The 13,059-nt window shown below is 42.1% G+C and overlaps 2 protein-coding genes across 6 annotated transcripts in view; one reads left to right on the top strand and one right to left on the bottom strand.

The window, feature by feature from the left end:
• LOC139786380 (uncharacterized) overlaps positions 1-8,409 on the top strand; it is a 31,017-nt gene extending 22,608 nt beyond the window's left edge. For 3 of the 5 annotated variants that reach the window (XM_071725544.1, XM_071725548.1, XM_071725553.1), the window contains 4 exons: positions 1,941-2,185; positions 2,915-3,241; positions 3,933-4,616; positions 5,026-8,409. In XM_071725544.1, the coding sequence (XP_071581645.1) occupies positions 1,941-2,185; positions 2,915-3,241; positions 3,933-4,616; positions 5,026-5,238 (1,469 nt within the window). In that variant the 3' untranslated portion in view covers positions 5,239-8,409. Of the gene's footprint in view, positions 1-1,935; positions 2,186-2,914; positions 3,242-3,894; positions 4,617-5,025 lie in introns of those variants that run through there. The other 2 variants (XM_071725561.1, XM_071725568.1) reach the window with 2 other exon arrangements.
• A 211-nt stretch (positions 8,410-8,620) lies between these two features.
• On the bottom strand, positions 8,621-11,894 carry LOC139786413 (peptidyl-prolyl cis-trans isomerase). Its single transcript, XM_071725589.1, has 3 exons — positions 11,581-11,894; positions 10,010-10,363; positions 8,621-9,350 (listed from the first exon to the last, which is right to left on the bottom strand). The coding sequence occupies exons 1-3, from the start codon at positions 11,782-11,784 to the stop codon at positions 9,279-9,281; spliced, it is 630 nt and encodes a 209-aa protein (XP_071581690.1). The 5' UTR covers positions 11,785-11,894; the 3' UTR covers positions 8,621-9,278.
• Between the last annotated feature and the right edge of the window lie 1,165 nt (positions 11,895-13,059).

Raw genomic sequence — 13,059 nt, 5'->3', positions numbered from 1 at the left:
TCTTTATATACCTTATCGCCGCCGCCGATAACATCCTCGTCTACTTTCCTCGGTCCACTTCCGTCCAGCACCGTCTTTCCCCTGATGTCCCGTCACCGGAATTCCCCGCGGCTTCTCGCGGCTCGCTATTTCTAGACCCTTCGGCCGCCGACCAGATCCGCAGCCGCATAAACTGACCTGCGTATCCGAATATTAATTTCCGGCATTATCGCTGTTACCCGGACGACGACTGAGGGCGAAAGAGAGAAGCGACGAAGCGGGTCGATCGATCGCGGCGTTTCTGTCGTTGAACGGAAGCGCGGACGTGACTATATAGTTTGCGAGAAGTGAGTGGTGAATTAAAAAGAAATCGAACAGGTATTTTCATTCCGGTTTTATTGAATTTTTGAACTTGGAAAAACTTGGCGACTACCGCGAAAGGGAGAGAGAAGTTTCTTGGATATATATTCTTCGTTTCCTTCGTCCTTTTGACACACCGGTGTATTATGTAAAAGAGGAAATCCCTAACGGAATATACCGAATGTTGAGCAAAGGCAATTTACCTCAGTCGTACGTTTCAATTATGAATGAGGGAACCGTTTTAAATTTTCGGTTAAACCGACGAGATTTGATCTTTTGCGATAAAAGCATGCTGGCGCATGCGGATATTATAAACGATTCGGAATTTCCGAATTACGACCGCAAAGAGTTAAAATTTATCGGAACGAAATATATAAAAGTCAATCGGAATAACAGCTCGTTTTCCATTGTAAAAGTCCCGTTGTTTTAATCGCCGTGCTGCCCGTGCTAATATAACGCGAAAACTACGCGTTTCGCATATCCGAAGCGTCATTCGTCAGCAATTTGTTTACGAGAGACACGTCGCGGTGTCGGTTAAGCTGTGAATAAACAATCGACGATGGAAGGTAATGCTGCAGTGGTCGCGGGTGATCGCTAAATTTCATTATCGCGAGCCGTAGCAGCTGACCCAGTTATGGAAACAAAAATATGACTTCTCCTCGAATGCTATAAATATTTGCGCAAATGTAACGTTCAAACGCGGTTACTGTCATTCCCGACATACTTTTTTTCCCCCCTCCCGCCGTATTCGAGGGTGTTACATCCTACGCAAATATATTTATGGAAATTTAACGCCGAAATTATTCCCCATTTACACGGACGTGATAAACGAGGAGGGGAATATACGTTCCGGATATATCTAATCGAAATGCTCGCACGTGCTCGGAATTACACGAGCCGAACGAGACTATATATTATGTGCAGTGCTTTACCCGCCATTAGATGCTTGTCTCTGATGTAGAAAATAAAAAGTCCTCCTGGGAATCTCTCGAATCCCGGCATAGCACATACTTGAGAAACCTCGTATCCGCTCGGAATCTTAAGCAGCGCGCGTATCGAGACGCTGATTCCGTTTATAGATGTGGGACTAAATACCGGCTTGTCTGTTGGGTGAAACGAAGGAAATATTTGTAATAAAAGCGATTAAAAAATAAGGGCAAATAAAGTGTCCGTTGTCAAGTGCCTGCTCATAGTTTTAATGTTTTAATGAACTTTTATTAACCCGGGAACGCGGGCGCCTGGAGTGAATTTTACACCCCGATATCGAAAAAAGCTCACGTCAGTAATTTGAATATGCTTCTTTTGTTTTTTTAAATATTGTTTTTTGTTTTTCCTTAAAAATGTTGAGTAAATCTACATACATATTGTCTTCAAACAGAACAATTAAAAATATGTAATTAATAACAATGACTTTTAATTGGGGTGTAAAAATCACACCAGATAACCATTTATAAAAAAAAAAAAAACAAGCGTCCGTTTCCGTGTTAAAAGTTTAGATCGTCGAAATTTTGATGGACCGGAAAATATAAGATCAACGTTTCAAAATCCTTGTATAAGGATAGAAAAGGATAATAAAAAATCGAAAATTTTTGCAAGGATAGAAATGAGAAGGCAGTCGTACTGCCCGAGCTTGACCGGCGGGAACGGCGCCGGCGAGCCGCTGATCGTCGTCGAAGAAAGCACGCTGGGCGAGGAGGAAGCGGCGTGCTGCCGCGCGGAATCGCCGCCGCGATGCGTCGACCCGGACTCGCCATCCTTGAATCCCTATCTGCTCTCGCCGTGGAGGGACGCCAGGAAGCACTCCTTGCCGACGCCGCAGTGTACATCCGGGATAACCGCATCCCAGGTACGTGTTGTGCATGTGCACCGGAAGTCCTTCGCGGTCGGCGCTATCGAAATACGCAATATACTTATGCTTCATGCTGCAACACGCGCGTGCGAGATAGCCAAAATAGATTCGGTCCAGAATAATCTCGGTAATGATCGATCTCGGAGAGAGAGAAAGATATTAGAGATATAGATATTAAAAATATCAAAGTTAAAACCTAAGATATTAAATCGAGATAAAATTTGAAATAAATATATTTAAAAGAGCTTTTTACTCCTTTTCAAATTTTATCTTAATTTAGTATCTTATTATTCTAACATTAGCATTTAAATGATATTAGCATTTGTAATGCGCGCAGTCAGATTTTCAAAAGTGCTGCGACGAAGCTAGATCTCTAAATAATTACATTAAAGATGCATAAAATCTGACATTGTACGATTTAAATTTTTAAAACTTCCCGATGGCACTATTCCATCACTGCAAATCCAAGTGTGTTATTTTAACTGAAGCTCGTATTAACTTTTAATTTAATACGATTAAATTAACACTCTGTTAATTTAACACTCAACGAAACATGTAAAACGAACTTCGGTCAAACGTGTCATTTCTAGACGTTTATACGTGTAGAAATAACACACTTGGATTTACAGTGATCAGTTTAATTTCTCTCTCGAGCGATAAGATAAACCGTATTGGGTGTCGGTGTCGATTAGTTCGGCCTCCTCGTTAATTGCACGCGGTGATTAGGTGCGACGGTTGAGCGAACGCGGTGGAGAAGGTTCCGGTCCATCGGTGAGGGAGGCTGCTTTCCTGGCGACGCTCTCACAGACGCCGGCACCGCAGTCCGGCGGCCGACGGCACTCGGTCGTCACGATCTCCAGGGTGCCGACCACCCTGTTCGGGCGCAATCGACGAGAATCCATCGCCGCGTTTCCCATGGGAGGCGCTACCAGGATATTGCAGAGCCGGCGGGACTCGTCCACCGGGATAAGCGGGCCGCCCAGCAACAGCGGGAGCACTCACAATCTGCAGCTCGACATTATGGACGACATCGCCGAGATCAAGGCCAGAAAGGTAGATTGTAACTCTGGATTAGCGACATGTTTAGGAGTAGTCATAGTAATCGAGAGTGTACAATACAATGGTAACACTTACATAAATAATATAAATGAGATAAAGACGAATAACAAATTATAGCGATGAGAGTGTATATAGTCTCCCTGCTAGTCTAATAGAACCGAAAGATAAAACCGGGCCTCAATGATAATCACTTGTAATCTTATGATAACCACTTAGGCTTATTAGACTGTCCGCTATTGATTTTTATTATAGTTTCCCCTCCGTACTTTTCTGCCCTTTTTTTTCTATCTTCGAGATTAAACATGTAAGAGCAGCGCGGTCCATTAGGAGTCCAATCGCAATTCTCAGACATTCTCAGACGACATGGATTCAAAATTTCAGAGTTCTCGTATTTTATAAAGTTAATAATAAAATCGGCTCTTCGAAAGTAAAAACGCGAAGACGAAAAGTAGGATCGTCTAATTAAATCGAGGAATTTTTCCAAGCGAATAATTCAAGTTTCCAAAAATATAAGAAGATTGTTGGAGTTCGTATTTAAATTTCGTCTCGGAGAGAAATCGCTGCAAAGTCCATTAGCCACTCATAGATACTTTATATTAATTTGATGTATAGTTAAATGGACAGCTCTTTTTGACGTTTCGTTTAAGCGGGGAGCGCTCTAATCGTGCTCGTACACGCGTCCCAGGTCCGTTTAAAGATGTACAAGACGCCGTCTCGCGAGCGCGTATGCGAGATTCAGCCACTGGAGGGAAATGGCAGCTCCACCACGCAGAAATACATACAGCATCAGAAACGCCGGTTCTCCGAGTTCTCGGCGTCGGTCGCGGCGTCCACGTCGGGTTTACGTAGACGCGCGTCCGAGATGACGAGGCCGCTCTCCGACGACACGACGACGACGGCGGCGGCGGGTATCACGTGCTCCAACACGGATCTGATATCCATCCTGAGCTCCCTGACGTCGTCCGCGACGGAGATAAACATGTACGGCACGTCGGACGCGTCGAGCACGAAGGACGATCAGAAATCGAGCTGGTCCGCCAAAACGGCGGAGCAGAGGCGCAGTCGGCTCAAGAGCTCTCGGTCCAACAGCTTCGACGTCTCCATCCTGCACAGCACCAAGAGCATCAAGACGCCAACTAGCAGTGGCAAGAGCGCCATTGGCGCGAGCGTCACGCCGAGCACCTGGTTCGCCAAGAGACATCAGCCGATCTCGAAGAAGAACCGGTATGACGAGGAGAACGCGATGACGTTCAAGCTTGACAAGTTGCCGCGGGTGGTCAAGACCGTCAAAGATACGCTCGCGAAGAACGTCAACGCCAGGCACAAGGTTCTCTGGGACGACAGCAGTGGTACCAAGGTGGACGCTCAGGTAAATGAATGTTATCACTTTCCGTTCAGAACGGGCTTGGACTAAGCAAGTGAATAGTATAATGATATTGTACTATTTCGCAGTCGTCGAAAGAAAGCAAATTGTTCGTGTTTGTTCGCACTTGCTTGCTTAGTCTGAATCCAGACTAAGCAAATTATCCGAAAGAAGAGTTTTTGTTAAATATATTAACTACAGAAAAATCGATAAAAAAAAGTAAGCGAACGCAGTTTCTTCATCAGATGCGTTTACAAGCATCGAGAAAATCGTGATTAGAATTATTAACTTTGAGCAAAGCTCCAGTGTTCGCGGTATAGATATTTTCGTTCGCGCACCCAAGATAAAATACGTCGTAAAAAAGAATGTGAGGTCGCGTAAAGGTAAAATTTTTCGCTTGATTCGGTACTGATAGGTGCTTGGTAATGCCATCGAGAAGATCCTCACCTCGGGCCACCGGGGAAGCGACGCGGAAACGTCGGGCAGCTCATCCGGAAAGCCGGCCGTGTCGCCGAACAAGTCGCGCGCCAGCAAGGTCGCCAGTTGGTTCACGAGCGGGAACAAGGAGCCGGAGCAACCGGACTGCGAATCGATCTGCTCCACCCTCAAGGACCTCTTCGTCAAGTAGTGCACCACCGCCGGGCCGTCTCTCGCGATTACGACAATTCATATGTTTCGTTTGTAAACAAGGTCTATTGGATTGACAGAGTTATTTGCTGCGCGCACTGCCGCTATTTATTTATTTTTCTCTTTTCGCCGAATGAGTTCTACATCCCATGAGCTAACTCCCACGATCTGTTGGAATGGTTCTCTTGTTTATCCTCTTGAATTGAGAAGGATTCAAGAGGGAGAAAGATCGGGGGGGAAACGCAGAGAGAAAGATCAAAGCTGCGGAAGATTACAGGTTTGATCGAAGAGATGTTACTACGTTTCTTTTCTTTCTTTACATATTTCTTCGCACGGTAAAATAATTCAACTCATTCTCGCGCGCATCTATCTCCTATAAAGCATATGTTTAGATACCTGCAATCTCTTCTCACGCTCGGATTCGGAGTTTACTTAATCCTGTCCCCGAAGATCAGCAATGAACCCGTATAAGGTGTTTACCGAATTTGTGAGATTTCTGTCGACACGAAATTTGTTTGCGATCTTGATCGACACGATATTTCGCTTAACGAGTAAATAGAAATTAACGTTTGGTGCATAACATTTATCGATAATAAATATTCACGATTTTAATTTTTTGTGGGAATTGATATTAGTAAATACGGCAATTTACGAAGCTGAAGGCCTTTGCCAATACCTTCGCGCAATACTTAAACACTGAGTTCGATATTTTCACGGACTATTTTCGCTCTTACCCGCCCGATTTTATCCCGATTATACGCAGCATCTTTTGAATCTTTTGCGGCTGATTGCACTCATGATCGCCGCGAGATGACAGATAACGCGATCTATCATCCTTGTCCACTCCCTGAGCGAAAACACAGTTACGCACACAACTCGATATATTATACAATATACACAATATGCGCCATATAATTTCTATTGATAGTGCAAATATCGAGGAAATCGATTACAGAAGTATTTTCATAAGGGACAATTATTTTTAGTAACATGTCATTTTTTTAAGTTGTCGCGAGCAGATAATGTTAATTACGTTGGCGCAAAAGAATATATTAGGATAAAATTATAACATATAAGAGAGAACATTCTGCGTGGGATTTCTCGTATATTGACGCAGATAACACGTGGATAATCATAAACGTTAATGTATCCTTTGCGGGCCAAAGGAGATGCACACGTTATAATTATAGTACATTATATATATATACAATATATTCTGAAAGAAGAGCACAGAAGGTGGCGGCTGGTCCGGTTAATTACGCGTAACTTTATCTGTCGTCCTTCTTCCTGTTTCAATGGTCGGACTTCTATCCGTTTTCCTGCTCCTTTTCGGTCGACGTTTCTCGACATCGTTTCGACCGCACAAACCGCCACTGATATAGAATACAGATACATGATATAGATATATGGATGGACGTAGAGTTATATGTATAAAAAAATCGTCATGTACATTTAATAACTATGTACAGCAACGGTATGCACGAGGTGTATACACGTTGCTGTGGGTATATGTGTGCGTGTGTGTATGTATACGTTTCGAGCAGAAGAGATATAAAAGATATATTCATGTTGCAGCCAGCCTCCCGGAAATTTTATCTTTCAAAGGTAGAATATACGCGACTGCGTTGAGTGAAACGCAAATTAATTAAACATCTGACGAAGCCGCAAATGAAAGCTTATGAATGAGACTAATAAGTACGATATGTCCCGCAAATGTATTTTCCTTCGGTCGGTTTTACTCCTCGATCGTGTTTGAGCTTGGTAATTTGTTCCTTAAATTTTGCAAGGTAATGAAGAAGACACACATTATATGCTCCTCCTATATTCGAAGTTATGTCGAATTATATTTTCTCAAGAGACTCTCCAATTTCTGTTCCTGGAGCGTCTGACGATATAATTAAACAAGAGCGTACTAAATACAATTTTCCTTAAGTATTAAGTATTAAGTTAGTATCTCTTTGGTGTGCAATCAAGAATAGTTTTATTAATTCGGAGGCAATCATCGTTCCGCTGCGGTGTGATTGGAATGACATGGTTCGTAATCTTCATACTGCTTTATTAAGAAAAATTCGAAACAAAATGTTCAATTTATATTAAATCGATAGCTTCAGAACGTAGTAAGTGTGAACTTTATGTGCTGTCGATTTAGAGATAAACTACAGCCGTAAAACATTTTTTCGAAAATTTACGATGAAATATGTCTAAACGAAACGGCGTGACTTATAGATTACGCATTATTTCGATACATACTTACACGTCTCTTGATATATCAATGTTAAAAAAAAGATGTTCCAAAGATAATAATCGTTGTTATTGAGAGTTTTGAAATCTATACGGAATTGATTGCGTAATGTGATTACCCCGATCTGTATGAACTTTAGAACTTATTTATGAAAATCATACGATGTGAGTAGAGAGTATTAGAGTAAATACTTAAATGTTCTTCGATTGGTAATCAGAGTCTATATAAATCCGCGTGAATCTCTAGCTCCGCGTGAGCCTCCCTTTTACATCACGTAAACATTATTTGACGAGGAGAAGCAGCACAAATAAATACAAAACGAAGACGGAAGTACAAATATTAAACGAACGACTAAAAGACCAAAAGCGTGTTATTTTGTTTTACTGGAATCGAGTATAATAACTCGAATAAGTAGGTAATTTCTGAAGCAGATAGCAAGTTGTCTTTCTCTGAGCACCGTAATCCCTAATCCTTAATATCTTAAACGATTCTAAAATTAATTATTAGCGGGATTGAAAGAAAGAGAAAAAAATAAGTTACTTGTTATTTGCGTCAGAATATTATACATATGTATTTATGACTCTTCAACCCCTCGATAAGAATTCGTATCGATTTTTTATTTACATAGATGGTGAATGAATTTTATTAATTTAGTAACGGTAACAACATGAAAAGAAATTATAAAATTAGTTGACAAATTATCTTTGTTATAATTCTTATGTTATGTTAAAAAAAGAATTGTGGAGGGATAAAATCCGCTTACATATTTAGATTAGCGCACCTGTTCGTATGTTACAATCGAAAAAGTGTCCTAATACAAAGTTGTAAATAGTATTGGTGCTGTATGTTCTATCAATGTTCTCGCAGCAGATTGATAAAACATGAATATGAAAAAGAAGTAAAATATACGTTGATCGTAAATGTTGCAAAGAGTGTGTTATTTATATATCGATTTTTCACCCTGGATCTATTGTCTAGATATTGAAATATAAGATAAGAAAGGATTAGATGCAATGTCTATCTGAATATTATCTTCAGGAAAATATTTATTTTGAAAATTAAAGGGATATATATATATAAAATATAGTTTACTTAACAGCCATACAAAATTACAATGTATGTAGCGCGAATAACGTACAACTTATTTTTCTTTCTGAAAACAATTTTATTTTTAAGAAATCGGAACTGTTCAGACTGTTGCAACTACATTTTTCAACTTGGTGTTGTATTACAGTAAAATGGTATCGCTTTCAGGCATTGCCCGCGTTACGATAGCTAAACGGGATGTTTGTTTTTTTTCGGCAGAGAAGAGGAATGGTATATATATAATTTATAAAAAAAACATACACTGAGGATTCTCTAATCGTGATATACATACATGTGTCATTTCCGCTATATCACTTAGCGATACTAAGCGAGTGTGTGGAAGAATATGGATTTCGCAACAAAAGTTTAACACATATTTCTTATAACACAGGTGTGTTGACTGTGGAACGAAGCAAGATTTCTAAATTAGCAAATCCTTCGTTATAAAAAAAAGTCACACTGCAAACGATTCTTTATCCTCTGATAAAAAAGAAAGTATAATTGCTTGAAATAGAGTAGAAAATATTTCAATGCAGACAATTTCTTTTGTTTCTACAAAATTCGACAAGTTTGACATTCCGTGCCCGATAACAAATTATTAGCGTCGATGAGAGAACCTTGGTCGATAGGAATGGATGAAGTAGGGCAATAAAGACAGCAAATAGGTATGCAACAGCTAAATAAAAATGCAGTCATTACAGTATCTAGTTGATCTACAACTCTCCGCTATCCGCTACTATGATCTTTTTGGATGTCTTGCCGCTTTGAGAACCCATGGCCTCCAACTGAAAACAATACGTAAATAACATATATTAGCCAGGCTGTTGAATATTTGAATATAAAATAGTTAGCTTATCAAGCATAAAACCTAGACTCGATTCTTGACCCTGCCACTTTACATACAAATAATTTTAAGTGACAAAATATTTCACTGTTGACTCGTAACTGGCGGATCTCGGGTTTGATCAAACGAATTTTAAATTTGTGATCTGCGTAAAGCACTTAGAAGAGAATCTTAAAATAAATAAATAAATCGTGCATTGAAGGTTAAAGATTTCCAAGAATTGTGGTGGCCGCATGTGCCCCTACTAAGATAGCAGCTCAGCACCACACTAAATAGTCGCATGCGGGCAAGCGCTTTCTCACGAGCGATTGGCCGTGCTGACTAAATGTATATAAACAAATTCAGGGAAATACTCATCGCCCTTGTCGACCGATCGACGCTACTACAAGATCGAATTGGGCACATATTAAAGTCAACACGCAGAAACCCGCGTATTTTTGGAGACACCTCATCACATCACATCCACCATCTCATAACATCCAACCTTACACGATCCCCAAAGAATAAATATAAAGAATAATAATAAAAAAAAACTAGACGTCAATTCCTCGCTAATAAAAAATATGCAGTATCGCTAGAAATAGTAATAGAAAACCATACTTTTCTAACAACATCCATGCCCTCGGTGACTTTTCCGAACACGACGTGCTTTCCGTCGAGCCAGCTGGTCTTGGCACTGGTGATGAAGAACTGACTGCCGTTGGTGTTGGGGCCGGCATTCGCCATAGATAATATACCAGGCTCGGTGTGAGTCAACTTAAAGTTCTCGTCCTCGAACCTGGCGCCGTAGATGGACTTTCCGCCGGTGCCATTGTGGTTGGTGAAATCACCACCCTGGCACATGAAGTTCGGAATCACCCTGTGGAAACTGCTACCCTTGTAGCCGAAACCCTTCTCTCCGGTACAAAGCGCGCGGAAGTTCTCCGCCGTCTTGGGGACGACATCCTTCCTCAACTAGAAAATTGCATGAAAAATATGATTAAACTCTCTGGACATTTCTAGACTATACTGTATATATATATATAATTTCTAAATATATATTTATCTCAAAAGAATATAGTGGAGCAATAAAGCAGCAAAAAGGTAAGCAACAGCTAAATGTACAACACGCTAAGACACTCAAGTAAGATTTATGCTCGTTCGGCAACGAGAAAAACGTTTTTTTAGCCCTTACATAAATTAGTTTCTAAAGAAATAATAATAACGATTAAAAAAAAACGTGATAGAGGATATAAATATGCGCTATTACTCCAGCTCGCGCCATCTGTGTTTAAAATTCTAAACTCGCGTGTTAAAAAGCCGATGCTTCTGCATTATGCAAAATATAAAATTGCTGTCGTGAGCGGAAACCTATGTTTAGCCTAGCGCAAAGTTTCTAATTATATAACACGCCAATTAATACACAGTATACTTTCATTCGATGGAATCTTTTTCACGTAGGAAAAATCTGTTCGTTTTTATTAAAAGAAAAAAAAAAGAAAAATCGTTTCACGTAAATACGGATCTGTCAATTCATCATAATTTTCGGAAAAGGACGGGAAGAGCGTCTTATCTTATCGGCCGTATTGCTAAAATGTAATAACCTTCCGTGCGAGCGAGTCACAATTTTTTTCACGTCCTTATCGCGAGCGATCACAATATCCTTCGATTTTCCGTGAATTCGGAGTCTGCTCCTCCGATCGGAGTAAAAATATGCGCTCGTGCGGGGGACAGGTGAATTTTTTCTCGCACGCACGCGGGCACGCGGGCACGCGGCCGGTCGACAGGTTCGCCGTCGATGGAAAATTTCGTAATGGTTAAAGCGTGCTCGCGCGAGCGTGACGCATCGCCAACGACGGTCGCGCTCGGCCGTGACTCCGCACGATCGCGTCCTCGTCGACGGACGACAGCCGCCGATCGGCCCGATCGCCGAATCGCCGTCGTCCGTCGATTATTTACTCCAGCTACGCGACGGCGACGAGGACGACGGCGGCGGCGGCGGCGACGACGAAGGGGAGGAACCGGAGGAACGATCGTCGCGCGAGAACGAGGGTCCGGTTGAATCGCGAACCGGCGCGGTGGAAATATCAAGATGGCCATGGCATGCCGGGATCGCGTAGGGAGCGCGCGGTCGGAGCGGCGGGGACGTTCGGCGGGCGTTGCGGCGCGTACGGGCGTTAATTTCGGCTCACCTCCATCACGATGCGGCCCACGGGCTTGTCGTCCGCGGTCATGTCGAAGAAAACGCGTGGCAGTGCCATGTTCCCAGCTGCTGCGGCGATACTTCGTAGGAGCGTGTCGTGGGACGGTCGTCTCGGCCGGGCGGTGGCTCCGAAATGGCTCGACTGCCTGAAGGTCGAATCAATTGACAGCCGGCAAATCGATCTCAACGCCATTCTGCCGCTTCTGGAAACCCGCCGGAAATCGATTCCACGCGACGCGATCGGCGCGGTACCCACCGCGTCGACGGTTTCGGCGGTTTTACGGCCTTTTCGCCGGTTATTCCGCGAAAATATTATGTAATAAAAGGACCGTTTTCGGTTGCAAATTGCCTGCTGCCGAATGAGGCAGCGGGACCGCCGGCGACGGCCAATCGGGCGCCGCGCTTTCCGGCAGACTTCGACGGCCAATCAGATACTTGTTCGTGGATTCTTATGGCTTCTGCACACAGGACGCGGAAACGCTTGCCGCGCGGCAAGAAGCGACGCGGTAGCCAATAAAATTATGGTTCTTACGGAAAAGCAACACGTTGATTGGCCACCGCGTCGTTTCTTGCCGCGCGGCAAGCGTTTCCGCGTCCTGTGTGCAGAAGCCATTACTGCCGCGCGTTGCCATTATTGGAGCGTTAAAATCTCTAATCGTCAAACGAACGGCTATTTTGTCACAATCTTGTATTCGCGTGATTAAAGACCTGGCTCAGCAATTTTATAATCAAAACGAGATGACTGTGTATATATTCGAGCGTTTAGCGAGAGAAGAAAAACGGAGTTGAAACTTAAAACAAAAAATAATCGAAACAATTTGAATCAAATCACACGAATAGCCGCGCATTCCTACCGCCGGTATTATATCGACTATTTATTATGCGTACTATTACCGCTAGAGTGCGCCACTTGGATGTTTTTATGTCCCAAAGGTTATGAGCTCATGTAATTCTAAAATCTAAATAAAACAAGATACATTAAATATTGCTTTTTCCCCAGAATGACTGATTCGTACAGTCATTTGGGCTTAGCCAACTCACTTGCTAATAAAAAGGATAAGAAGTAGACTCATACGGCGAAAGCTAAAGCTAGTTCTTTATAGTTATATCCTTTCGTTAAAAGAACGACTTGAATGTTGTCATTACTTTATAAATGTTGACATTAGCTGACGATCAATATCAATTTTTTCTAAACCTGCTCTTTTAATTTCGTATCATTCTCTGCGTCCGTTTTCAAATCACTCGACAATGAGTTTTTTTAAATTGTTGTCGCGACGTGTGACGAAATAATATCGAATCTGCGGATCGCTATAATGTTCCATATATTTGAATAATTGAATATTATTCCGTTATTGATTGTGTGCTCTGCCCAAAGAATGTGTCGAAAGGCACTATAAGCGATGAGACATGAGACCTCAACAGGAAACTGCCGATTGTTGGAACAGGTTGGGGAAGAAATCTGTTTGTA

Source organism: Temnothorax nylanderi, unplaced genomic scaffold (genome assembly GCF_030848795.1).
Source record: "Temnothorax nylanderi isolate EJ_2023f unplaced genomic scaffold, tnyl_v1.0 TNYL_tig0009_pilon, whole genome shotgun sequence".
In the NCBI taxonomy this organism is placed as follows: domain Eukaryota; kingdom Metazoa; phylum Arthropoda; class Insecta; order Hymenoptera; family Formicidae; genus Temnothorax; species Temnothorax nylanderi.
Note: the sequence above shows the minus strand (reverse complement) of the source record. Positions and strands in the feature narration are given on the sequence as shown.

Coding starts and splice junctions, on each gene's coding strand:
- LOC139786413 (XM_071725589.1), bottom strand. CDS start 11,784: ATGGCGTTGAGATCGATTTGCCGGCTGTCAATTGATTCGACCTTCAGG. Junction 10,364..11,580: donor TGGGCCGCATCGTGATGGAG/GTGAGCCGAAAT, acceptor GCAATTTTCTAG/TTGAGGAAGGATGTCGTCCC. Junction 9,351..10,009: donor GCATGGATGTTGTTAGAAAA/GTATGGTTTTCT, acceptor TATTGTTTTCAG/TTGGAGGCCATGGGTTCTCA.